At 37.7% G+C, this 27,634-nt stretch overlaps 2 protein-coding genes across 2 annotated transcripts; both read right to left on the bottom strand.

Moving 5' to 3' along the window:
- Nucleotides 1-16,608: 16,608 nt before the first annotated feature.
- Nucleotides 16,609-22,100, bottom strand: LOC112167070 (histone H2B). Its single transcript, XM_024304032.2, has 2 exons — nt 21,588-22,100; nt 16,609-17,205 (listed from the first exon to the last, which is right to left on the bottom strand). The coding sequence occupies exons 1-2, from the start codon at nt 22,024-22,026 to the stop codon at nt 16,778-16,780; spliced, it is 867 nt and encodes a 288-aa protein (XP_024159800.1). The 5' UTR covers nt 22,027-22,100; the 3' UTR covers nt 16,609-16,777.
- A 1,343-nt stretch (nt 22,101-23,443) lies between these two features.
- LOC112166759 (histone H3.2) lies at nt 23,444-24,108 on the bottom strand. The gene has a single exon (XM_024303662.2). It carries the CDS (start codon nt 24,007-24,009, stop codon nt 23,599-23,601), a length of 411 nt encoding a protein of 136 aa, XP_024159430.1. The 5' UTR covers nt 24,010-24,108; the 3' UTR covers nt 23,444-23,598.
- Between the last annotated feature and the right edge of the window lie 3,526 nt (nt 24,109-27,634).

The raw sequence follows: 27,634 nt of genomic DNA, 5'->3' as shown, positions 1-27,634 counted from the left end.
CCATTCTATCTTTGATTGCTTTGTGATCACCTATGAAGTGAGTCATGATGGAGTAACAAAGGGTTGCTACTACATCGGTTACCGGCAGATTTTGCTGGTCAACAATCATTGCACCAGTTGTTTGTTCTATTTTGACACTGCTTAAAATTTGACTGCGTTGATCAGGTGTGAGATAATTATCCCACCATCCTTTCAATTGTCCAGTAAATCCTGCAACGAGGATATTACCGATTTCTCAATCTGTTTTTGTATTTTTGTAAACATTGCTAACCATCAACATTTCATTGATGTGTTGTATGATTCTGTATTCACTCATGCCATCTATATTCCACTCATACAAAGTACCAGCAGAATATCCAGCATGTTTTTCAAGTTTTGCTTCTTCAAATTGTAAATCTATTGGAGTCGGTCTTGGATAATAATTTCTAGTAGGGGGAAATTTTAGTTTTTCTATTTTGAAATTTTCTTCAATTTGGCTGATGTCAGAGTCACTATCTGAATCTTCTCTAAGGTCAGAAAGGGTATTGATTCTTAAAGAGTTTGAAGGATTTGAACTAGTAGGTTCACTTAAGTTTAGTCTTTTTAAATGTTGTTCAATTTCTTCAAGTAATTGACTATCATTTTTTAAAGAAAGGTTTTCATCTGGTTGAAAGGGTTTGAGTATAGGCTCATTTATTTCTTTATTTTTTCCTTTTGAGTCCGGTTTAGGTTCAGACCTAACTAAGGTTTCTATACGATCCAATTGGGTTCCTACCGTATCTAAATACTGGTTTGTAAAATTGTTTTGTTCCATAATTTTTTGAATATCATCTTTTGTTGATTCTTTTTGTCTATCTACAGCATTTTGCATTTTGTAAGGGGAAGCAATAATTATTTCTTTTCTTACTGGAATTTTTATTTCTTCCATGGGTGGTCTCTTGGCTTCTATTTTCTATCTGCTAGGGTCCAAGTTTTTGTGACTTTATTTGTTACATTAATTTTCTTGTTAGAATCATGTTCAGTTTTAGACAAGTCAAAGTACCAATCAAAGAAATAAATATTTAATTTGTGTTAATTTAAAAAGGCATAGTATTCTTCTTGAATTTGGTCTCTTTCTTGTTTGTCAAACATTATGAAGAAGGCTCTACGTTTGAAACTATTTTGGTCAGAATAAAAGTCTTTCCTCAGGTATTCTTTGTCTATTTCAAAGGGTTTTACTATTGTAAAGATTTGAGGATCTCTTATTTCTTCTGTAGCCATTGAGGATTGAGTTGGCGAATCTTGTCTAGTCTCTTGTTCTTCTACGGTATAAAAAGGTCTTGGTATTGTAGATGATTCATCTAAATTTCTTAAATTAAGGTTTCTGAGATTTCTTTCATTTTCATGTGAGATTGGGATTGATCGGGTAGATCTATTTGAGCTTGAAAATTGTCTGCAAAGCAGATTGTTTCCTGTACTGCTTGATGCAAAACGTATGTTTACGCTTCCATCAGAATTTTGGGAAATATAATCTACTTGGTGGCTTTCTATGGGTTTTGGAGGAATTGCCTCATCAAGTTTCCACTCAGAGGGTAACTCGATGTCAGTCCATTTTATCATTTTGTGTATGACATTATTTGACTTTCTCATGTCTGTTTCTAATAAAAGAGTTTGACATTTGGGATCTGTTGATTTTGCTTTTGCACTCAACAGAGTATTCATTACTCTGTAGTGAATTCGGTATATGACAACCAAGGGTTGTTCACCTGGAGACATGTCATAACCATGTGTTTTGACATTTAAGGTTAAAGCTTTTAAAATTCCTGGATCATTAAGTGACACAGGAAAGTTTGGAAAACATTCAGAGTGAATAGGTCCATTGCAAAGACTTGATTCAACTAGTCCTAAAATTGAGTCTTCAAAGTTTATGTGTCTATAATCACGTAGAGCAACAAAAATTGAGGCTTTGAGACCATTTCTGGTCAAGGGTTGAATTCCTACTTGCACTGTACCTATATGCAAATACTTGTAGTCTTTCTTTTTGTGTTCTGCTAAAGTTTTTGGAGTGAACAGTTGAATAATTTGGTGGTCATAACCTACTTCAATGGTTTGTTCTTGAGTCTTAATTGAATATAAAGTTTTGAAGTCAAAGGTTCCTATTTTGTAAATTTCATTGTAGCTTTTCTTGGGTGATTTCCAGTTTCCTACAATTTCAATTAAGCTATGAGAAGACCAATCCTCACAATTTAGCATAGTATCTGAAATACTACTCGATTAAGAAGTCATCGGGATTTGAGAAATTTTAGAGGGGGATTGACTTAATTCTTAGGTTGAGGTCTCTGACGGGGCACCCAAGCTTACCAACGGTTTCACTGCGCCTCTCTGCGACTTACTACCGGGAACACAAGTTGCTATTTCCTCAGTGGACAACCTCCTAAGGTTTGGGTTTCTCTCTCACTAACTTCCATCTTGGCCTTTTGGCTCTAATACCAGAGACGTTTGAGACTTGGATAAAAATATAAACGTTTATTAAATTAAACGTTTCTTTCCAGTTGGATAAAAATATAATATTAATAACATATCGATTCCATTTCCTAGGACATTGGGGATTAGGTGTAACGGGTGGTAGAAATTATTGGGTGCACCCACTTGGTATTAGGTCCCAGCCAATAATTCAATCACGGACTTTTCATTGCGTAATTTTTACGATGGTAATTATGGAAATGGTGTGATAATGTGAACAGAAAGCTATTACAAATTATTCTAAATATACGAAAGACAAACTAACTGTTCACACCTGTTATTGGGTGTCGAAAGGACGTTTTTGCCCTTGCCTTTCACCCACAATCTCAGGCTGCCATTACTTTGTACATGTATTGATCAGTTTGTCCAAGCTTCCACGTGTAATGATCAATTACCATACACCTATCGAGCTTGATGTCCTTCTAAGGTCAACCGATGCGTCGAATTCTCATTCTATTCACCAACAAGGTTATGTTCTTCTTGCTTTACTCAATTCTGCAATGAGATGGGGTTTTTTGTTATGGTTGGTTTTGAATGGATATGGGTTTTGATGTTTTAGGGGTATATTATTTGTGCTGGAGTTAGCGTCTTCATTTCTTTGCTATGCAGAAACAGGTAGATCTGGAACTGGTCTACAGTGTTAGAGTAATAGTCTTCTATTTGAAATTGAATTCTCTCTACTGATTTTGCTGGTTTTTTGTTAAGGGAAAGAGATATGTTGAGTCTGCAACTCTGATCGTGACTCTTTGATAGCCCGTCAGCTTTGTCTTCGTCGATACCGCGAAGGTGAAATTTCAATTTCGGTATCATATAAATCTAGCATCTTCTACTTTCAATGTATGTTTGGAATGAATTGAAATTTGTGTTGAATTGAAATCGGAGTATACGTTTGATGTGTTTTATATTTTGGATTTTGTTGAGTTTGGTCAGTTTAAATAAGTCCAATTTAATTCCCTTTTTGTGACTTCATCAGGAACACGATTCATAGACAGATAATTATCGTTAGAGTTTTGTGTAGGTTTGAGGGTTCTCTTATATTGTTCAGCTTTGGATAAATTAAGTGCATTTGAAATTTATTACATATTTTTACTGTTAGATTAAAGGGTTTTTTAGTTATGGTTTCTATTGTTTATTACTTGCATTTATGTTTTTTATTTTCTTATTTTTTATTTAATTTTGATTCATTAATAGACACATCTTCTTTTTGTGATTGTGGATGTTGGTCATTATGTTGCCCGATTCTTATCAGCATTTCTATTTGTTTTGTTGTAGTTTTCAGAACTGGAAGGGGTACTTTATCTGCTAGCAACAGTGGCTCGGTTTTACTGGTAGTTGATCATTTGGCGGTAAACAAGTCTTTTTCAGCCTTCTCTCATTTGTGTTTGCCTTCTTATTCTCTGAGAAACCTTCACAAGTACAGACTTCCTTCTGCTTATATTCTTATGCAAATGGAAGCTTAATTTTGAAAGCACCTTAACTGCTTGAGTTTTCTTCTCTTCTTCTTCGTTTCTGCTCAGGCTTTGAGACAGCCGCTCATCCCACCTCCACCGCTCCCCACCGACAGTCTGGCACGACCTCGTCTGCCAAGCCACCCAAATCATCCTCGTCTTCTCTGCTTCCGATCCTCAAATCCCTAAACGCCGACTCTGACCTCGCCCTCCCAATTTCCCAAACGACTCCAACTCAGATTGGTAATCGGACCCCACTTCTCCGCCTCAGACCCACGTCTCTCACTCTCTCTTGTTAAAGGATAGCGTGTGTGGAACAATCATGGCTGCTAGAGAAATTGGACAACTGCAAAGCATTGAAGATGTGCAGCGACTGCGCTCCGGTTTTGCAATCTGCACTTTGGACACAAACCGCGTCGAGCGGCGGCCCGAGAAGGCGGTGACGAGGTCTGACTTGGGCGGAGGGCAGAGAGAGGAAAAGGAGGTTGGATTGGGAGCGGCGGCGGGTTCGGGCTCCGTGCGCGGCTGTTGCGGGGGTAAAGGTAGAGGCTTTGAGAGAGAGAAGTGGTGGGTGGTCCATTGGTTGCTCTGACGGGTCTGGTGCTGAGATTTGAGGGACTGATTGGTAGGTTTGGTACGGCTTGGTCTCTGTGATTGATGCGGCAGCGCCATTTTGAATTTACAGAGAGATAGAGAGAGAAACAGAGGGAGAGATTATGATGGGTCAATAATTAAGAGAGGTTTTGGTAGGGTTTGGTGGAAGAAGAAGAAGAAGAGAAGGTGATGGTGAGGAAGCCATTGGATATGGCAGAGATTATAGAGAGAGAAAAAGTGAAAAAAGATTGAGTCTTTAGAGAACCTGCAAACACAAGCCAGAGAACAAAACACGAGAAGGACGATGAAGTGTTTTTAAACTATTATACAGATATATATATATATATATATATATATTATTTTTGTTTGCAACATAACAATACCATACAAGTAGTCTGGTGGTTGGGGATTTCATTTTCATATGTGTTGGGGTGGGTTTGAGTCTCCCCAACCTCAAAGTCGGAAGTTTATGTTAGATTTTTCCATATCTGGTTGGCCAGGGTCATTTTGGGAATTTGACTTCTATGTGGGCCCCATTTTTGCTGAGTATTTAGCCACGTCTGCGAGTTAACGTCTGAAATTGACGGAATCCCGACGGAGGGACCTATTGGATGAGAAGATGATATTGCGGGGGTGTTTTTGATGAAATTGAAAGTCGAGGGACTGAATCGATATTGGACCTATACCACAGGGTACAACAGTATTTCGCCCTTAACCTATTAGCTGAAAATTTTTCATTAGCTCTTGCATCCACCGTCATCTATCTTCCCTTCCTTCTAATTCACTCCCTTAGCTCAATCCCTTCCCCGATCAGCATAACCTATAGCCTCCACCATTAATTACCTCTCTCTCTCTCTCTCTCTCTCTATATATATATATATATATATATATATATATATATATATATATATTCCTGGGTTTTAGTGATTTGTTGTATGAACTGTTTGGGAAGGAGCAACAGCTAAGGTTTACAAAGGGTCTCTGTTATCTAATGGAGAAGTGGCAGCCAAAAGGTTTGAGAGGGTTGATTGTTTCCCGTAGTCCTTACTACTGAGTTTGCAATAATGGGGCAGATGTTAAAACTCGTAACATAATGCTAGATGCAGATTTTAATGCGAAGTTTGGGGATTTTGGGTTTTGATCAAATTAGATAATAATCAGGTTTTGAAATATTATTCATCAATCCTTTTCTTTAATTGTAGTTTGATATGATGATATTAGTATTTCTGGGTCTCATTATCATCATTTCTGGGTTTGTATTGAACCAAAAGGAAAGGGAAAAAAATAAAAATAAAAACAACGAAAATAGCCAAAGGAGTGCAGCTAGAGAAAAGAAAGGAAATAAAGAATAATAAGTTATTGCAGTAAATATGGGCAAATTGGGAAGAAATAAAAATTAATTTCCACAACATTAAATGCATAGGATTGAAAGGGAAGGTAGATGGGGAAGGTTGCTAGCATTACTCAACATATGCATTGGTGGATGAAGAAGAAGAAGAAAATTGCAAAGTCTTTACGGATTTTGACCATTTACCCTAATACTAGGGATATTTTTCCCCCTTACACCGCCCACTGATTTTCCCCACTTACCCATAAATACTCTAATAAGGTTTTCCTTAATACCCAATTAAGTTTTTTTTTTTTTTTTTTTTTTTTTTTCCGAGCTTCTCGGAGCAACCTCGGGTTCAAAACCTAGGTTTCGATTGGCGGTGGCGCTTTTCCTTAGGCAAGGCGGCGATCGTGAAGCGGCAAGGTACGACGGCGACGTGGGGAAGGTTCTCTGCATCGATCGTGGTGGTGGCTAGAGCATTGTCTATCGTGGTCGACGTGGGGAGGTTTCTCAGCGTCGATCCTGGTCTGGGGATCCTATCACCGCAGTTGCTGGGCTTGATTCAATCTCTGCAGTGGTTTTGCTCGGCGACGGGTTTTGATTCCAAGCTTTTTACTCTGGCCTTGGTTTCGAATAAGATCAGTGGTGATTTTAAGGGGAGGGGTTTGTGCTTTTGATTTTTAGGTCGGGGCTCAAGGCTTCACCCTAGTTTTTTCAAAGATGGTGGAGGACCGAGGCCGGCCTGCTGACCGGTGAAGAGAGCTGCCGTGCCAGTAGTCCGTTTTCGATCGATCCGGAGGTGGAGGGTAGATTGATGGGTGTGTTTCGATCGGAAAAGGCTTCCAAGATGGCCTGGGTTGGTGACGTCGTCAGACTGCTCGAGATTCTAAGGCGGCATCGTTTTTCAGTCGGGCTTGCTTTCCGGGTTTCTCGCCTGGAAACCTTTGGGTTTAGACAGGGCTGGAGTAGTGGGTTAATGGGCCTGGGGCCTGTTGGACTAACTTGTCATACTTTCTCCCCTCTTGGATTGGGCCTGGAATGGACCGTTGGGAGGTAACTATGTTTTTTTCCTGCTTCCAATAAACACCCTCACCATGATCTTCAAGGTTGTAGCTGTTTGCTGGTTGATGAGTGGCGATGTACACCAAGAAAGTTTTAGGCATCAACGCTTGTCTTTCAGTGGATTTGATCTAGGGTTGGATAGGTGTAGGAGTTTACAATTTTATTTTTTTACTTTGTCTTTTTAGTTTGGTTTTGTTTGATAGCTCTGCCTTTTGCAGTCCGACTTGTGCATTGAATTGTAATATCAGAAATTTTCGAATTCCTCTAGCTTGACTAAGTGAGGTCATTATATTAATGGAACCTGATTCCGTTCCCCTAAAAAGAAAAAGTTTTTTTTTTTTTTTAATATTGACAGCCCTTTGTTACATAGAGAGAGAGAGAGAGAGAGAGAGAGAGAGGAAGAGAGAGAGGTCATAGGAGACTTCACCGGAGTCTAGTCATTGGCCGCGGGACTCCGGTCGGTGGTTGCAGGATTCCGATCATCGGCCGCTGCCCACCGAACTTCTTTGAAAACCCAGTCGGAGGTCACCAAAGAGGTCATCAGAGATCTCATAGGTCACCGGAGATGTTTATTGCCCCCACCCAAAAAAAAAAAAAAATACCTTTATTGTCCCCCAGTAGACCTTCATTGGGGGTCAATAAAGGTTATGATGTGTAGTCGGAGATCCTTAAAGAAGTTGTTGGAGATCTTATAGGGAGCCGGAGTGGTTTATTGCCCCTCAATAGAGCATTATTGGCCCCCAATAAATTTTTCGGTCGCTGAAATGAGAACTAATGTCCCTAAAATTAGATAAATAAAACTTTGATTAAAGAAAAAAAACGAGGAGATTACATCAATTCAAAACATTTATTGCCCCCTAATAAACCTTTACTGCTCCCCAATAGACCTTTATCATCCTCCCAATAAAACTTTATATATATATATATATATATATATATATATCTTTCCTTCTGGGCCTTCTGCCCAAAAAAAAAAAAAATTGATTTGGGCACCCATAAATGCTCTGGGCACCGGATCATCGTCCTCCTCCGCCACCGGCAGTGTGTACTCTTTAAAATACCTACCGAACTCCGCCACTCCGATTGCCTTTCCCAAAACTAGTTCGACCCGCTAAGTTTTCCTCGTAGAACTCGGCAAGCTCGAGAAACATCCCTGTGTCATGCATTTCTTCCACTCGCTGCGACAAATACACTGTCAACATCGGTGACAACATGTTGACCTAGAGAAAGCAGCACTCGTACCTGAGCTCCGATGAGACCGTTATCTTTACCACATCACAATTCGGCTCGAACTGGTCGACTACGAGCCCGTGGATGAACGAGTTGGAGCCGCCGACAAGCACCGGTACTTTGCTCCAGGTAACAATGCTAGAAACTGCCTGAGTCGCTACTCGTTGAAAATCGGCGGGGGTGACGTTGCCGTCTTGGTGGTGTCGTCTTCAGGCGTGAATGCCATTGCCACGCCGGAGGTGGAGATCGAAGATCAGAGAGAGAGAGAGATCGCCAGATCGGGATGAGAGAGAGACAGATTGATGGCATGAATGTAATTCATTAATTAGGTCGAGGGCAAAGTTGTCATTTTACATTAAATCGGGTAAGTGAGAATAAAAATCTGTTGGTGAAGTAAGTGAAATGATTTTTGCTTATTTTGATGCTTACGGTCAATGAGCCTTTTTTTTTTTTTTGGGTTGGGGGGGGGGGGGGGGGGGGGGGTGGTGTGGTGTGGATTGCAATCATAAAATATTAGTGCTTGGATAAACCAAAGGAGAACATGAAAAAATATTAATAATTCCTTTTTGTTCATTTTTTTCTAGAGGAATAAATATATATTCAATACGAAGTTACTAGGTCACTGCCAGAAAAATACAATCACCACAGTTATGAGTTATCGCTCCTCATGAAGTACAGAGCTACTCACTCAAGCTAGTACAATTCAGTTTTGATTTGAAGCGGTAACTCTGGTGATTGTACCTAAAAATGAGAAAAACACATAAAAATTCATGTAGCCACAACCATCCTTAACAAAAAACAATATTCAGCCTAAGAATGCAATTGTTGTATCGAATTAAGTTGCTGTCCATCAAGGATTACCACATCAATTAGCTCCAGCTCCATCCAACTTATTCTTAATGGGGGATAAATATTATTAGTGAAATATTTTCATATTCTTCTTAATTTGGTTATTATGAAAACTCATAAATTCATGACGAGCTCTGGCAAGGAGTTTAATGTCAACTGCAAGTGGTACGACTTATTGGGCAAACCTGGTTTGAGAGCTATAAGAAAGCTAATATGGTGGCACTTAAACAACCTCATGGTTGGTGTAGTGTTAGTTTTGATGGAGCTTTTAATTCTCTTAATGTAGTCGCCGTAGTGCCGGTGTCGTAGTACGAGATCATAGTGGGGATTTTCTGTTAAGCTTAGCTATCGACTTCATCAATGTCCATTCCCCAGTTCTTATATATGGAGGCGCGCATATGCAGGTATTGCAGCTTTTACTCTTGCTTTAGATCGATGAAGGTTTATCTCTGGTTCGCTTTGATTGTATTCACTTCAGTTGGTTCAAGCAGTGTCATCACTCTCTTCTGCACCAGCTAGCGCGTCTCCTAGGTTGGTGTTTTAAGATGTAGCTATTCTTGTTCCTCAACTTTCAGGTTGTCTCTTCAAACATGTTCGACACAAAGGCACTGGGCCGACTTATCAGGTTGTAGGGTGGACATTTTAATTGGGGTTCTAGTTACTAGTTGTACCTAATTATTATGGTTTAGTAAAAGTTGTCTTGTTTCTCCTAAAAAAAAATGGAATTCTTTTTTATTGGACAAATTAACTACAACCTTTTTTGGCAAACCTTTATTTAAAAGTGTGTAGTGTCGAAGCTTTGATAATTTCTAATTGTGGTTGTTTGATGCAAATTTTGACAATTAATATGGATTTTTTTTTAATTCGTAAGTAATTAATAGAGAAAAAAATAAATGGTACGTGCCGTTCTACCAATGGAATTCACGTGAACTCAAAAAAAATAAATGATACGTAGGATTATCGAATTAAAATTGCAAAAGGTAGAAAAACTTCAATTGAATACTTCAAGAGAAAATATACATGAATCTTAATTGTCGAGACGAAAAAAATTAGAAGACAAATTGTTGCAGGAATCACGAACGGAAGGCACTTAGAGATCGAGTTAGAGATGATCAACTGCATGTATATATGTTTAATTATCATCATATATATAGTCAATAAAATCACCTTCAAATGGCTTTTGTGTAATTTGTGCTTTGAGTTCACCCGTTTGAAGAATCAAAGACTTTATCTCTTCGTCGAGCTATTCGTCCAACTCCGCAAAAAATAACCACAGCTGCAACGAAACATAATCCGATTATTATTCCAAATAAGATCACCAGTATGTAGAATTTGTCTGACTCTTCTGGTAGAGAGGATGACGGTTGTTGTAGTGGTGATGGAGGAACGATAGTTTGATTACCCAAACCCTCGACCATTTTCAGCGTGTGTATGAGAGAGAGCACTCGAGAGTTATGAAAAAGTAAAAAGCAGTACATACAAATTCTAGACTTTGAATTTGATACCGTCTTTTATTGAAGAAAACAAGACTTGTATGGAAAGTTAAATATGAAAAATATTACTCTATATTTCTTTCCACATCAATGAAATTAATTTTTTGCTAGCTCGACGAAGTTAGGGTATGAATAAATTTCGCTTTGGTTCTTAAGTTAGGTTTTGATTCATTGATCTCAGTTAGGAATCCTAGGGATCTAAGTAATGTCATGATTGTCATCAATGAGTTTTCGAGTTTTCCTGGATTCTAATTGAGTACCGTCTTAGTTGTATTGTTTTACAAGAGGAAGCAAGACTTCTAAACATGGAAAGTATTATTCTGTATCTTTTCTTTCTAAATTTTGCTTGATTATACCATTCCTACTTCACTTTTGGTACTATTTCCTATTTTGTTTGGTATATTACCCTTCGTACTTTTTGAAAATACAATTAGGCGCCAGTAGTAGTAGTGAAAGTATATATATCACATATACAGGGTTCGTTGACTTCCATTGATTAATTCTTTGCTTGATTCTTAAGTTAGGTGTTCATTGATCTCAATTAGGATAACAAGGATCAAATACTGTCTAATTTTACCTACACCGACAAAATTATAATGACTTTTTTATTTTACTTCCATTCATTTTATTTTTTTTAAGCAATGGTTCAATTTCTTCTAGTCATTTCAAATATTGCTAGATAAATCACCTTTTGGGTACCACATGTATCCTTTTTTTTTTTTTGAAAGAATGTATTCCATTTTTTAATACACCACAAATCACAAATCATAAACTTATTATAAAATCACCTTTTTGGTACCACATGTATCCTTTTTTTTTTTGATAGAATGTATTCCATTTTTTTAATACACCACAAATCACAAATCATAAACTTATTTGTGCGTTCCGTAATTTTTAGGCGGAAAAAATTAGGCCTATTTTGTATGAAGTGATCCGCTAAAGTTTTGAACGGATTAAGTTTTGAATGGAAGCTTTTGGTTTGAGAGCAACAACAAAAAGTTTTTAAAATTAGGTTCATTTTTCAGTTGTGTGTGGTAGAGGACTGAAACAGAAGAGGTATTTGCTTGAAATTTGTGTCTATGACTATAGTTTAGTTCAGAATTGTGAACCTAGAGCATTCTTATCAAAATCCAGATCCGGCTGCTCAGGTATTATGTGAGTTTTCTTTTCTTTATTGGATTTGTATAAGTGATATAGTTCAATTATTGATTCTCGTTTATGTTTGATTTGATTATTACCTCCATAACCATCTAAACAATGTCCACATGTTCGTTTGTTATGTTTAACAATTGAAATTTCACTACACACATTAGGCATGTTTTGACTGATTAAGAATTTGATGAACATTTTTGCAATGTTAAGATAACTGGAAGATATGGTTTTATGAATATGAAGCAATAGGGATAAGAGATTTTTTTTCTTTAGTATTTTAGAGTTGGGAGTCACTTGCAGCATTGGTCACTTGCCCAACTGGAGCTCTGTTTGGGTGATTTTGTGCCAATTGTATCGCTGGCTTTTCATCACAGTGATAGTGCTTTCTATCCCTATGTTAGTACATTTTCAAGCTGATGTTAGTGGTTTTTTTTTTTTTTTTTCATTTTGATTGCTTTCATATCTGTAGCTCTCTATAACTGTTATAGTGGCTTTTCAACACAATGATCAGTAGCTCTCTATAACTGTTATAGTGGCTTTTCAACACAATGATAGTAGCTTTCTATCTCTATGTTAGTATATTTTTAATCTAATGTCAGTAGCTTTTTTCAATTTGATTGATTTCAAGTGTTTTTTATTTTTTCAACAACTTATCAAATTGGAAAAGCATGGTTCTGAATGAAATTCAATTTTCTTTTTGTTGTGATTTCATATCTGTGGCATTTTTTGTTTGGGATTTGTGTTACACTATCAACATGAATAATTAACTGGTTTTGTGCAATAAGTATCTAAGTCAGTAGCCTTTTATTACTGGTCCAGTAGTTTTGTACATGTGTCATAGTAGCTTTCTGTATCTATGTCAGTAAATAGATTTTTAGATTGCTTGTTTTTTATTATATGGTTGATAAAGAGTGCCACTTTTGTTGTGTAGCGGCACGCTACTCTTTTTGGTTTACAGTTCAAATATTAATATTTTGTTGTATCTTCTTGCAAAATTCTTCCCCTTTGCATTTGCAGTAGTAGATTCCAAAAATCATGTGAATTTGATCAGTACTGAAGCCTCTATTGACCAAGAGATCATCCGGCCAACCAAGAAATGTTAAATGAAGTCTAGTGTTGAAGGTGGTAAACTAATGCCTATGGTTAGTGTAGTGTGATAGAGCTTGACAACAAGAAACTTCAACAGTGGCCACTTGAAAAATGACAATAGCATTACAACATTAATAGCAGTTTTCTACAACTATTGTAAAGACTTTTACAGCTGTAGAAATAGCTTTTTACAACTATGGGAGTAACTTTTTACATAGTTATATCATTATTGAACTCTACATATTTTTTGTGTAATTGAATATGTTTTCTTTTCTCGATTGCAGTAGCATTTTTATTTTGGTTATATCCTTCACATTTCCATAACTTTGTTAGTCTCTAAGAATAGCTTTTTAGTCTCTAGGAATACCTTTTGTTCTGTTTGGTAGTAGTTTTTGTTCTACTTGGTTATTTCTTTGGGGTTGATGAGAGTAAATTCTAGTGATTGTGAAAGTAGCTTTTGTTACTGGTGAAAATAGTTTTCTAGTGTTGGTGACAGTAGCGTTTGTTGTTGGTGAGAGTAACTTTTAGTGTTGGTGAGAGTAGCTTTTGTTGGTGGGGATAGTAGCATTTGGTTTTGGAGAATGTAGCTTTTGTTGGTAACAGTAGCTTTTGTGACCTCGCCGGACATATTTAACTTTGAAGTTCCTACAAATGTCCCATCTCTTAGTGGGAAGAAGAGAACAGCCTGAAATGTTCTAATGCAGTATACCAAGCGTAAGTAGGCAACCGAGATTGCACCTCAGTGGAGGCTGTTACCCTAGACTTTGAACCCGATCTTGGTTTAAAGAGTAATAAAACATTTTTCCCCAAAAAGGGCGTCTCGAAGAAAACCTGGCCAATATCTGTGGCTCAAGCTATATATATTTGACAATGGGGTAATTCTGGTTTCTCCGGCTAAGAAGGCAAAGCTGAGACGTCCACCTGGTCGTAAGAACAACCAGAAACCATCAGGGTTGAAACCCAAGAAACTGATCTCCAAGGGTCCCAAACCTCGGAGGAAGATGAGCTTTAAAGTAGTGGAACACCTCTCGTCCTCTAGAAAAAGTAGCTCGGGCATGGATGCAGCACCAGTACCCCCTAATGTTGGGGAGGAGCACGTCTTATGGTAGGGAACCTGTACTATGGGAACATGAATAAAATTCGGATGACCTCTTGATTGTCATCGATCGGAGATCTTCCTAGTAGTGTCGAAAAGTTTTCTACAACACTTGAGCTACATCCTATGGTTTCATTACTTTTGATTAGTCTAGGTTTTGTCTTAGATTTCAGATTTCTCATTGATGACTCTTATATGTCGCCCGGAGTCCGGGTGAGTCATATCTTGTAATGTTTCTTATTTTACTATAATGGACTGACACCCCTCGCGTTCAAAATAAATAAATAAATAAATAAAACCTCTTAAAAACTAGCTAGTTCTCCAGAAAGCAGTAAACAAATTAACAAAAACAAACACATATTTGTTTCCTTGCACTACTAAATATAGCTTCAAAAGAAACCAAGCATAAGTCTTAATTATTGAGACAATTAAGGGCAAAAAAAAAAAACATAAAGTGAAGACTATCCAAGCTCTTAGAGGTGGTGAACGTATGGCTATCATGAGTATCATCATGGATTCATGGTCAATAGAATCTGGCTTTATGTTTGTGCTTCGAGTTCATTCGTTTGATTCTTCATTTGAGACCTTTTCTGTTTTTCGCGCTTCTCTAATAAAGCTGTACACTAAATAGCATACTAGTATCACGAATACAAAGCCACAAACTCCAATAAAAATTGGAACCAGGATGTTGTTTTTTCCTTCTTGTGGTGGTAATGGTGGTGTTGGAGGAACGATAGTCTGAGTACCCAAACCCTTGGCCATTATTGACTTGTGTTGAGGACGCCCTCGAGAGTAATGAGGTTATAAAGCAGTAGTGACTTGACGTAAAATATGAATTTTATAACCTATTTTATAAAAGTAGGACTTTAGATATGGAAAGTATTACTGTATATATGCATATATATATATATATATATATATATTTCCAGATTTTGCTTGACTATACCTTTCCTACTTTGCATTGGTATTATTTATTTTCTTATAGTATTTCAGCTATATATGGAAATAAATTATTATATTTTTTCTTTTCTATTTGTCGCTTGAATATGAAGTTAGGGTTTGATCAATTTTTTGCTTGGTTCTCAAGTTGGGTTTTGATGGATATCAGTTAGGATTCTTAGGGATCAGTACTATGTACTGACCTACATAAATCAGTACAGGAAATTTCCTACTTCAGCATACGTTTCTGGGCAGGACTGAGATGCGTTTAGATTTGCTAAGCTCCCGGGTTCCAGTGTTGAACTGCTGATAAAGAAGCGAAAAGAAAATATAATGCCTATCATTTATCGGGACTGATGTTTAACTCTTTGGCCCAGAACCATGGGAATCTGGGGCTTTTCACTCTGTCTGATCAACCAATATGGGCCGGGGGTCATCATCTAACACTACTTCAGCTTCTGCACTTCGTTTAGACACTGGAAACTTTCTCTTTACTTTTCAAAGCCACTCTGATACTCGACCGCAGTGTGTAAATACTTGCTCTGCAAATGAAGATACCACAACAATGATCGAAGAACGTTAAGCGATAGCAAATTGTTACTTCACCATGCAATAACTTTCGGTCATTCCAAAAAAAATTTGTACATGTTGAAGGTTTTCATTGATATATAGAATACAACCCCTGTTTTATTGGGACAATTCTGAAATGGCGAATGGACTTTCATATTCGATGTTCTTCTGCATCTCTCTCTTTGGTTTGTTTCTGGTGTTCTGTCAGAAATGTCCTGTAAAAGTATGGAATTAAAGTATGGAGAGGCCAAGTCACATTGGTATTTCACAGAAAACAGGACCAAAGAGCAGCAGCTGCTACGTCCTGAAAAAGCAATTCAGTTACTAGTTACTAGATGACTGATTATAGAACTCAGGTACAAATAGATGTCATTAAGCTGTCAGTCTGTCACAGAATTCAACTAAAGTAACATAAATAAGAATTTTGAAAATTTGACATAACTAAAGCTTGTGCTGGGAAAAACACACTACCATACAAGGTTTAGTTTGCAACAGTTATCCTAGTCACCTAGTGTCTCTAATTTTGCAGCCATTGAAACCAACCACTACAGTTCAAGAATGCTACCCAATGCCATGGAAGGAAATGGACCGCTTAACACTACTTTCTGGCTTGGCAAATAACATAAAAGAGGCAAATTGTAAAACACCATACAAGAAACCAAACAATTGGCATGAGCTCAGTGCAAGAACAAGAACCATGCCATGCTTGTGTACATCATTGAATTGATGGTTTGTTACATATCAAACTGTTACAATTCTAACAAATGATGCTACTTTTCAAAATTGATTATTAGAGCAGATCCCCAATACCATCTATCAACATTATATCCGAAAACATCCACCATCATGAAGTGATGAAGCATTAAGGAAAGGAATTGATGACTCTGCTTTCCATATACCTAGTCAGTAAACTATGCTTACATGTTTTTGATTTATGAGTCCAAATTCAGTAGGACTTTTAAGCGCACTGATAGTAAAATGCTAAGATGTGATTTAACATTACTTCACAAGGCTATTGTTATATCTGTGCCCCATACAAATTGGAAACATCAAAAAGGGGTGTTGTAATGTCATCACAGAAGAACACAAACTACCAAGATTCCAAGAAGAAGACCAGAATTGGCACCTCCCAAAGTAGTGAAATCAAATCTATTGCGCATTCTATTTCACTCATGAAATCTTTCGCAAACATTTAGTTATTTGTTACTTGAAGAACTCCTAAGAACACATTCAGACAGATAGGATGAAAACTACTAAATTCAAGAGACAGATCAATTGGATAAAAGGTACTTCCATTTCAATTTCAATAACCATAGAACATAGATTAGTGCTTACTTACATCATGAAAAGCATTTCCACCGGAAATTGAACAATCACAAAACCCATAAACCCCTAAACCTAACCCTAATTTCTTCCCCCAAATCACAAAAACAAATCCAGATCCCTAAGTGCTGGTGAACTTGGTCACCGCCTTTGTACCCTCAGAAACGGCGTGCTTGGCCAACTCCCCAGGAAGCACAAGCCTGACAGCAGTCTGGATCTCCCGAGAAGTAATCGTCGGCTTCTTGTTGTACCTTGCGAGCTTCGACGACTCCTGAGCCAGCTTCTCAAAGATGTCGTTGATGAAGCTGTTCATGATGCCCATGGCCTTGCTGGAGATCCCGATGTCAGGGTGGACCTGCTTGAGGACCTTGAAGATGTAGATCTTGTAGGTCTCCACGCTCTTCTTGTTCCTCTTCTTCTTCTTGTCTCCGGCGGCGGCTCCGGCCTCCTTGGGGAGCTTCTTGCCGGCCTTGGGCTTCTTCTCGGCCGGGGCTTTCTCGGCGGCGGGGGTCTTCTCGGCCGGCTTCTTCTCGGCGGGCTTCTTCTCAGCTTTTGGCGCCATCGGAAATTTTGGAGAAAATGAAACTCTGAAAGTTCGAGAAGAGAAAATGAGGATTGAGGGGTTGGAAATGTGTGGGATGAATGAGAAGAGGGGTTAGGTCTTGGTGTTTATATAGGTCGTTCGTTGGTGTTTCTATTGGAAGATAGGCGAAGGTGCGGATCGGTGACGTGGCAACTTCTGTCCGTTGGATTTGGTGGAGTAAACTGGATGGTGAACGGCTGATAGAGATGCCTGAAATTAAAATTTTCACCTCTCTGTTTTTTCTTCTTTAACACGTGGGCCTCTTGGTATAACTTTCTACTAGCAAAACCAGCTTGTGCCTTGTGCCCCGATTGAATTCCCAATTGTTAAAAGTTAAATTTTTGTGGCGGATCTAACTGATAGAAAAATGATAAGTAGGGTTTAAAATCTTCCAATTCAAATGTCACGATGACTCTAATAAGTCAATTACAGTAAAACCTCTGGTGCTTATTCAATCTAATAACAAAATGCTATAAGGAATTTGAGAAGCACATATTTCCTTCAAATGCTTCCAAAAATTATGAAAATGATAATAAGGACTAGAATTGCGTACAATCGCAGCAAACAAGCTATTCACAGCTTCCATGTAGTCCTGCAAGGCCTCCTTGAATTGACACAACTACCACACTGGGGTCCTGGGTAAAACCACCACAGCTCTTAGCACCATTATAACATCACTTCTTGAAACACCATCTTTAGTTCGCAAATCAAACAGAGGGACATCTACAAGTGAGCAATGACCTAGCTACTGCATATTGAATAAGTAGAGTATAGGATATTCTTGTCCCTTCTGATATCAAATGCATAACTTGTGAACTAGAACGAACAACAGTTCAAGTGCATCAGATAGACAGAAAGACATTGGTGCAAACCTTATGATTAAGCATTAGTGACGGGATAAATGTGCCTTAATTCAGAAGTCAACCCCAAGTCTGGTCAATGCACTGCAGTCCTTAATTAGATCTCATTCTCTGAAAAGTCAAAAATGGTTTCATTCCTGCAGGTCATAATGGCTGTTGAGCTTCTCGTAGTCATCCTCTATAGTCCCAGCATCCTTTTTCCCTAATTTAGACCATTATGCAGATTCTACAATGAGGTTCAACAAGCCTCAACTGAGAGCTACTGTGAATCCCATCTTGAATTTGTTCATGTAAGCGAGGGACTGGGGAGCTTTTGGTTTTCTTTAGGGTTATCAGACTGCAATCTCTGTTATAATGAGGCGGCTTTATTATAAAGGGCCCCAATCCGTCTGAAGAGGAGTAGGTTCACCCAAGTCAAATTATCTCCAATGGAGTTTAGAATTAGTTACACACTAATTCAACAAACGGCAATTTAAGCATCATTAGCCATGTCATTTTCAGATATGGTTAGTAAAATGACAAATAGATATTAATAAGAAGCGAAATCACTAGCAATGTGGTCGGCATTTTCAATTTGCTTAAGGTGCAAAACTCCTGTAGATCACCAGCCATGCATGCAAGTAGACTTTCAAAGGAAGAAATGAAAAAAATTGACTACAAAGAAACTTCCAAGATTAGGACAATTTATAGGTCCCAGACATTAACCAATTAAGCAGAAAGTTGAGTTCCACAAATGTATCAACTCGGGATATCATTCATCATATATCCCAGGTGCTGTGAAGACTCATTTGTGATTTCAACCCTCCAATCCTTAAGAATGAGATTGATACCATGATCTGTCAATCAGGCAGAGATAAAAGTGAATAATGCTAATACATTACTTCGCCAAGGTGGTTGGTGTGGCTGTTCATCTCCCGGTTCAAATCATGGTAATTAAAACTACAGCAGTTCGATCGAGCTTAATATAACATAAATGGCAAAAACACCAATATTTTTATAAGATCTGGAATATATATAAATCAACTAGATATAAGCTCGAATGTCTTAGACTCACCATATGGCTACTCTAGAGCATACATAAGCAAACATGCGACAGTACCTCATTGTCTTCACTGTTTATACAGAAGACAGATTGAAACAAAATAGAAAGATTGATCTTCAATAAAACATCAGAGGTAGAATCCAAATTACAGGAGTCAATATATAAAAGCCAACCAGCATTTGAACATAAATAGAGCAATCTGATTCTTATTCCTCCAATATACCTCCAATTCTGATTCTTAGTATTTCAGAAGTGTCTCATGCACCTCTTCTCAAAAAAAAAAAAAAAAACGTCTCATGCACCATGATTCGCCGTAATCTTTACGTTAGGAATTTGCTAACAGTCGTTTCTTGCATTAAACTTCAGGAATTTGCTACAAGTAGTCATATCTTGCTTTGAACTTCAAGAACTTTCTAACAGTGCTCTCTTGCATTTTACAGAACAACCTTTTTCTGCTTCTTTCATCCACTGCAATAATTTTTAATGAAGGGCATTCAAGTGCTCGCCGTTCCAAATCAGAATCCCTGATATCAAACCAACAAAACAGTAGATCAAGGAATTGTAAGCAGTTTCCCCCCGAAAATGCAGGAATACCAGCTCCACTCACCATGTTACAACCAGTCAAATCAAGAAATCTCCAAGTTGAGCCATTTCTCAGCAACAGCAACAATGGTGCAGTCTGTCGCATGTTCCAGCCAACCCAAATTCAATTTCTTGGGGGTTCCAAGTGTGGAGATTGCTACACCTCCAACGTCAGTGACTACTGACTAGCATACATCAATCCAAACTCAGCTCCTCCAAGACACACATGTTTTGCAAAAGCGAGACCCCAGAATCAGTGATTCTCTGGCACCCTTCCAAAACCAATATCTTCATGGTTTTTGAGAAACTGGAGGGAGGACACAATTGCTTCAATGGCTTGGTCGGAAACCGACGAACACCAACCCAAATTCAAGTGCGTCAACTTTTGTGTCGAAGCTATGAGCAGACTCTTGTGACCCGAATATGCTTGAATACAACTCCGCTCACCAGTTTACAACCATTCAAATCAAGCACGTCCAAGTTGAGGCATTTCTCAGCAACAGCAACAATGGTGTGGTCTGTCACATGGTCCAGCCAACCCAAGTTTAATTTCTTGAGGGTTCCAAGCGCGGAGATTACCACACCTCTGACGTCAGTGACTTGCAAACAAAGAGCACAGATCAATTGGGTATAAAATACATTTCAACACAAATAGAGAAAATTCAGTAATTGTAAAAGCCAAATCATTTGCTTCAGAAATTGAACAGATGCTAAACCCATCAAACATAGGAAAGTATGATGACTATAGGTTCCAGACATTACCCGGCTGCAAGTTGAGGTCCATAAAAGTTGCAACTCTGATTATCATATTAGCATTCATCATCTAACGCCTGAGAAGACTCAAACATAAAACTCAACTATCCCATCCTTTGGAATGAAATTGATACCAGTAGACCAACATCAATCAGGTAATTTTCCACAACTAATGTAATATAAATGTTGGAAAATTAACAAAACTAACGCTTCTGCAAGGATGCAATACTTTACCATATTGCACACCTGCACGATTCACCACTTAAACCGTGGGAATAAAACATAAAAACAGTAAAGTAGTGAGGCTTACTTTGACTCTGCTCAGAGTCACTGAAGTTGTGGTTATTCACATCATCAGCCCGTTCCTGAATGTCTCCCCACATATTAATCAAAGCAACGAACCATATCCCTTGCCTTTAAAACATAGCCATCTATTTACAGGATTCAGCCGAAAGCGTAAGAGCACAAATCGAAAGACACCATCCAGAAACCAAACAGTAGTAGCACCTATATCGGAAAATGATCTCGGCACAAGGTCGACAAAAACAACATGCCTCATCTGATGCAAATTTATATAGTAGTCTAGCAAATAGTGATGCCCCTCACAATTGATCAGCATATCTCCAATAACATCCACTGATGAATCAACCACAAGATTATGAAGCATTAACAACGGAGAAACCGTGGAAGCACTCAGGGAGTCAGGGACAACCAAGCTTTAGCCAACCCAATATCCCTCCAATTCCAAAATTTAAACACAATTGGTGAGTCTATAATCTAAATTTCAAGCATAATTCAGTCCCACAAAGAATTAAACCCTAATTTCAGGTAATGAATCAATGATTGTTTAATTTTCAACTACTTCACAAAATAAATCGTCTCACTGATAACAAAAACATAAATTAAAAAGGGGCAAATCAATTGGGCAAAAGAAATTTCATTTCAACATCAACCTGAACAAAATCAGCTCTTTCTTTACACCAGTCAAAGCATCTGAATCAGTAAATGAACAAATGCCAAAACCATAAACCACTAACCCTAACTCCTCCACCCTACATCCACACAAACCCTAAAAACCCAAATCACACAAACATCCCAACCCTTCAGGAGCTTGTGAACTTTGTCACAGCCTTGGTCCCTTCAGAAACGGCGTGCTTGGCCAATTCACCGGGAAGTACAAGTCTCACAGCAGTCTGGATCTCCCGAGAAGTAATCGTCGGCTTCTTGTTGTACCTCGCAAGCCTCGACGACTCCTGAGCCAGCTTCTCAAAGATGTCGTTGATGAAGCTGTTCATGATGCCCATGGCCTTGCTGGAGATCCCGATGTCAGGGTGGACCTGCTTGAGGACCTTGAAGATGTAGATCTTGTAGGTCTCTACGCTCTTCTTGTTCCTCTTCTTCTTCTTGTCTCCGGCGGCAGCTCCGGCCTCCTTTGGGAGCTTCTTGCCGGCCTTGAGCTTCTTCTCCGCGGGGGCCTTCTCGGCGACGGTGGACTTCTTCTCCTCTGCCGGCTTCTTCTCGGCGGGCTTCTTCTCAGCTTTGGGCGCCATCGGAAATCTTTCTCAAAAATTTGGGAAACGAAATTGAAGTTTTCGGGAGTTTGCGATGAGAAGTGGAAATTCGTAAGGTGATTGAATGAGGAGTTCGGTCTTCTGTTTATATAGGGTGCTGGTTCGTGTTTCTATTCGATAATAAGAGCAGACGCGGATCGGTGACGTGGCAAATATGGTCCGTTGGATGTGATCAGTAAAGAAGGAGGTGAACGGCTTAAAGAAAACCACGTGGCGGCTTTTCATTTAATACTGAGAAGAGGTGCGGATCGATGACCTGGGAATAGAGCGGAAATTTCACCTTCATTTAATAAAAGCGGGATCTCCACCTCTTCTCAAAAACAAAAACAAAAAAGCGGCATCCGCACCCTCCAATTTCACGGAATTTAAAATTTGAAATTCATTTTGGAAAAGCATGACCTTAACCTCGGTTAATTAACTATGGTCCGAAAGCAACCATTTGGTTTAGTTCAGGTGCTATATTTTTTTAGTATTCTCAAATATTTCAACATTTTCAATCATAACATACTAAAGGAAAATAACAACAATGTAACCAATGAAAAAAAGGTAAATAACAAACAATTTTCTTTAACAATTTGTTTTCTCAAAGGCTGTATGTTGCTAAAGCCAAAGTTCATTAAGTTTAAACAATTATTTGCATTTTGTACATATATATAGGTGTGCACCTATTTTGCTTACAACAATTTTCTTATATCTTTGCTTGCAACATTACATGAATGTGAATTACACACGTGTCCCATAAATTTATTGAATGTGGATAATAAGCAACCGAAATATTATCAAGATGTCAACATTCATAAGCATGACGGTAAATATTAATTCTTCTACTTAATGGGTTAAACATAAAGTTGAATTCAAATGTGCATAATATTTAGGATAAAAGAATTAAAGTGACCAATACATTAAACTGTTGATTGATTGAGTGGAATTTATCTCGATTAATATGATGAAATTATTTTAATTTATTCATTTCAATGAAGTCACACTAAACACGCCTTAAAACTCTCAAACTAAGAGAAATCCTCACAATAACTTTTATACACAAATTATGTCTATTCCTTGAAAAAACTAATGAAACAAGAATCAAGTTCATATTTTGATTTGTTTGTTTTTATATTCAATTTTTTGTTAAAGAGGGTCAGCCTAAAAGCAACAGAGAGAGATAGAAGCAGTGAAGCCAATGACTCTATGAACTGCCTCCATGATCTCTGAACACCTCTCCCCTAAGTTTTGGTCCAAACTCCAAAACGTTCAATTTTATGTTCACAACCCGAATTTCATAGTCTGAAACACTGACGTCTTAATCAACACAATCGAACTAATATGCAAATCAAAAATCAGAAACCCAACTAAGAAATAGCACATTCAGTATCCAGCAAAACAGAAGGCAACAATATGAACACAAATCCAACTACCCATTAGATTGCCATTAACAAATTACAGAGAGAAAATACTCCAATTCCAGATCTGGGAAATCCAAAACCAGAGAATTGAAACACAAAACCTACATCTAAAAGATTAAACATTTCCCAAATTGCCATTAGATCTCTCTCAAGCCCTCTCGCCCCTAATCCTCCTGGCAAGCTGAATATCCTTGGGCATAATGGTCACTCTCTTGGCATGAATGGCACACAGATTGGTGTCCTCAAACAGACCCACCAAGTAAGCCTCCGCCGCCTCCTGAAGCGCGGCCACGGCGCTGCTCTGGAAACGAAGGTCAGTCTTGAAATCCTGAGCAATCTCCCTCACAAGCCTCTGGAATGGAAGCTTGCGGATCAGAAGCTCAGTGCTCTTCTGGTACTTCCTGATCTCCCTGAGGGCGACAGTTCCGGGCCTGAAACGATGGGGCTTCTTCACTCCTCCGGTCGCAGGAGCAGACTTCCGGGCGGCCTTGGTGGCCAGCTGCTTACGTGGAGCCTTTCCTCCGGTGGACTTTCGGGCGGTTTGCTTGGTACGGGCCATTGAGATTCCGGAGAAGAAGAGAAGGGGTTGATGGGTTTTTGGATGAGATTGAGATTTGAGAATCGGAGAAGGTTGAAATGGTGATGGTGGGAATTTGGGAATGAGATTTGCGGGGATTTATAGTGGAGAGTGGGAGGGGTAAAACTTTAGGGAGGTTAAGAATGGTGTAGAGAGAGAGTTTGGGCCGTTGATGAGGACTCTAATGGACGGCTGATGTTGCAAGAGAAGGTGGCGGAGATCGCGATCCGCGTGCTATTGCTCTGACCAATGGGAAATTAGATATTAATTTTATTTCCCTCTTGTGTTTGAAAACCTACTCCATATGAGAGAAGAAAATATCAACATTTCACTTAAAACTCGAATTCCATAAATGCACAGTTTGTTTTATTCTTGTATTTCTAAAAAAAAAAAAAAAAAATTGTCCATACTAGAATAGTGGTTTGATTAACCAAAACAAAATTAATATTCTAATTTAGACAAGTTGTTACTAGTCTCATGAGATACAATGCAAGACATAAAAGATAAGGTAAAAGTGTCAAATGGTCACAAACCGTCATTCATTTTTACAAAATAATAATAAAAATATCACAATCACAAAATAATTAGAGAAACCTCCCTCTAGTACCATAAAGCTCGTAGAGTCAGTATAGGGCATGCCGATGCGGTGTGATCCAAACTATAGTCACGGATCCCCCGCATCAAGTGATTGACGATTCAAAAAAGGGTAAAATCCTCATATAGTACCCGAATTATCACGAAATATACTTTTTGATACCTACAAATTTTCAGGAAGTCCAGTGGTACCTGTACTATCCCTCTGTTAGCCCTTATAGTACCTCCGTCCATTATTCTGTTAAAAATGTCTATGTGGCGGTTATGTGACACCCACGTGAGTAAAATAGTAAGGGTAAAATAGTATTTTCATTCATAATTAGAATTATAGAATTTAATATATTGAATATCTATAATTAAAAAACATTTTGACACATAAAAAAAAGAAGATAAATAATACCCAATTTATTATTCACTGTTATAGGGGTACTTGGGTCAATTAATTTAAGTACTTTTATTTTTGTTTAGTTTTTTTTATTTTATGAAAATTTAATATATACTAATTTGGAGATAACTTTTTTCTCGAACAATTAATAGGATTAATCAAGAGAGATGGTAGGTAAATCTAGATATTCACTAAATTTAATTCTAGGTCTTTCTTTTAATCTAGTCTAATTTATTTTAATTTAGTTTGATAAAAAATTTGTAAAAGAAATATGAAAAATAGGTATTTTACGATTTTACCCATACTTTAACAGAATAATTGACAGAAGTACTAAAATGGCTAACGGAGTGATAATACAGGTACCACTAGACTCTCTAAAAATTTGTAGGTACCAAAAAGTGCATTTCGTGATAGTTCAGGTACCATATAAAGATTTTACCCTTCAAAAAATCTTGAATCGACATTAAACATTAAAAAGTCTCAATAAATCATCCTCGGTATCGTCCAAAATCCAATAAGTCATCTAGAACACCGACATAGATTCAATTAGAAATTCATGGCATGCAAAAATTTCATACCATGTCTGTGAGGGATCTGGCTCCTCTTAAATAAGAAGACTGTAAAGTTACTTCAAGTTCATAAAATTTAGATAGTTCACGTAATGTAAAGGTCTTAACGGTCGACACATCACTTTACTACCATTTTTTGAGATTTTAGAATAAACAATGTTAATTTGCCGTTAACTCCAAACAAAATAAAAATAATAATAGGGATTTGATGTGATCTTATTTCTCCTATGCTCCAGAGTTCTAGCTTTCTCTGCCTCCATGGATACTCATTCATGGTTGAAGACAAAACCAAAAGGGTGATGCTATCTTTGTTTTCCATTCAAGTCTTCGAAATCACTTATGTGTAGGTGTTTCACAAACTGATTGCACATATATAAATTCGTTTTGGAATGCTATTAGATCATCGGCCTTTTAATTTTTTTATGAAAAATTTCACAAATGGTCACTCAACTATGACTCATTCGACACTTTGGTCACTGAAGTTTCAAATATATCACTTTGGTCACTCAACTATTACACTGTCAATCACTTAAGTCACTTTGTTAATTTTTTTCATTAAAAAAAATATAAAAAATACTCTTTTGGTGACTTAAGTAATTGACAGTGTAATAGTTGAGTGACCAAAGTGATATATTTGAAACTTCAGTGACCAAAATGTCGAATGAGTCATAGTTGAGTGACCATATGTGGAATTCTCCATTTTTTTTATAAGTACAAAGAATCTGCTGTGTGAAATCGAAATATAACAATGAAAATGACTTCTTGCAATATTGATTTTGTGTTAATTGGGAAATTCAACAAGAAGCAATACTTATTTGGCAAAGCCTCAAATCGATCGACTAAGTATTAGTTGGGTACGTAATTCCATGACCAAATATTTTTATTAATTCCTCCAATAGAAATTCTCAATGCTCCGCTAGTTTCAAGCTTGAATGTTTATGCTTGGGCTATATGGAACCTGAACAATTCTAGAATTGGGACAAACCAACCACAGAAGCAGGGCAAACGCATCTATAAGAATGAACAATAACAGATTGACAACACTGGTTTTTATTTTTTTATTTTTCCTTCAACCATGGATTAGCATGGAAGCACAGAGCCACAGAGAAGGAGCAAACACAGCGTATCATTAACAACAACAAAAAAATGACGCATAGGAGAATAGGAGACGATCACGCCAAAAATCCCAATTTTTTTGGTTTTTGTTGTTGTTGTTGTTGAAGTTGACGGCAAGTTAGGGTTGTTTAGACAAAATACCAAAAAATTTGTAATAGAGTGATGTATCGACCGTTAACACCGGCCCTTAGATTATGCGGAGCATTCGAATTTTATGAACTAGAAGTAAATTTAATGTCTTCTTACTTTAGAGGAGCCGGATCCGTTTGTGAGAATAAAGTATGAGATAGGTATGCTTTGTGTGATTAACTGAATAAATACGATTCTCATGGTGTAATAAGTAATAACAACAATAATTTGATTTCAACCATTCACTGTGTTAGATTGCAACATTGTTTTTAAATATGGATTTGCATAATTTTCACGAGACACATGAATTGGTTATATATCCTCTATTTGTCAAATCAAATTACATTAGATATTGGAATAAACTAACAGTATGTTTGAGAACCCAAACATTCAAGAAGGTAAACCCGAGAATGATTTGTGGTAGATCAAGGTAAGAAGATGATATGGTTTTAGTATTCTATTGTGTTAGTGTTTAGGTCGAATATTTATGGAAAGAAAACACCGGTAAGGATCAACTATCACCTTATCATTAGAGACAACATAATAGATATTAGTGTTTAGCTGTGGTATCAGTGACATCATGTAGAACTGAAAAGATGTTGTTGGCAGTGATGGTTCTTGTGATACTAAAACCAACCATAGCTAGAGGGTCAAGATCAATAAAGGATATTATAGATTTATAGGGTATATTTGGGTGACTCTAAAGTGATTCATAAGCTATTGGAGCTTCATTTCATTCCGTAATCTTCAGTGGAGACACTGAAGAATAGTTGCACGGCTTCCTTGGAACACCAACATGTGAAAAGTCTCCGAT

Source organism: Rosa chinensis, chromosome 5, assembly GCF_002994745.2.
Source record: "Rosa chinensis cultivar Old Blush chromosome 5, RchiOBHm-V2, whole genome shotgun sequence".
Classification (NCBI taxonomy): domain Eukaryota; kingdom Viridiplantae; phylum Streptophyta; class Magnoliopsida; order Rosales; family Rosaceae; genus Rosa; species Rosa chinensis.
The sequence above is the reverse complement of the archived record's forward strand: the minus strand, read 5'-3'. Positions and strand labels throughout refer to the sequence as shown.

Coding starts and splice junctions, on each gene's coding strand:
- LOC112167070 (XM_024304032.2), bottom strand. CDS start 22,026: ATGGCGCCCAAAGCTGAGAAGAAGCCCGCCGAGAAGAAGCCGGCAGAG. Junction 17,206..21,587: donor GGCTGTGACAAAGTTCACAA/GCTCCTGAAGGG, acceptor TGGCGCCAAAAG/CTGAGAAGAAGCCCGCCGAG.
- LOC112166759 (XM_024303662.2), bottom strand. CDS start 24,009: ATGGCCCGTACCAAGCAAACCGCCCGAAAGTCCACCGGAGGAAAGGCT.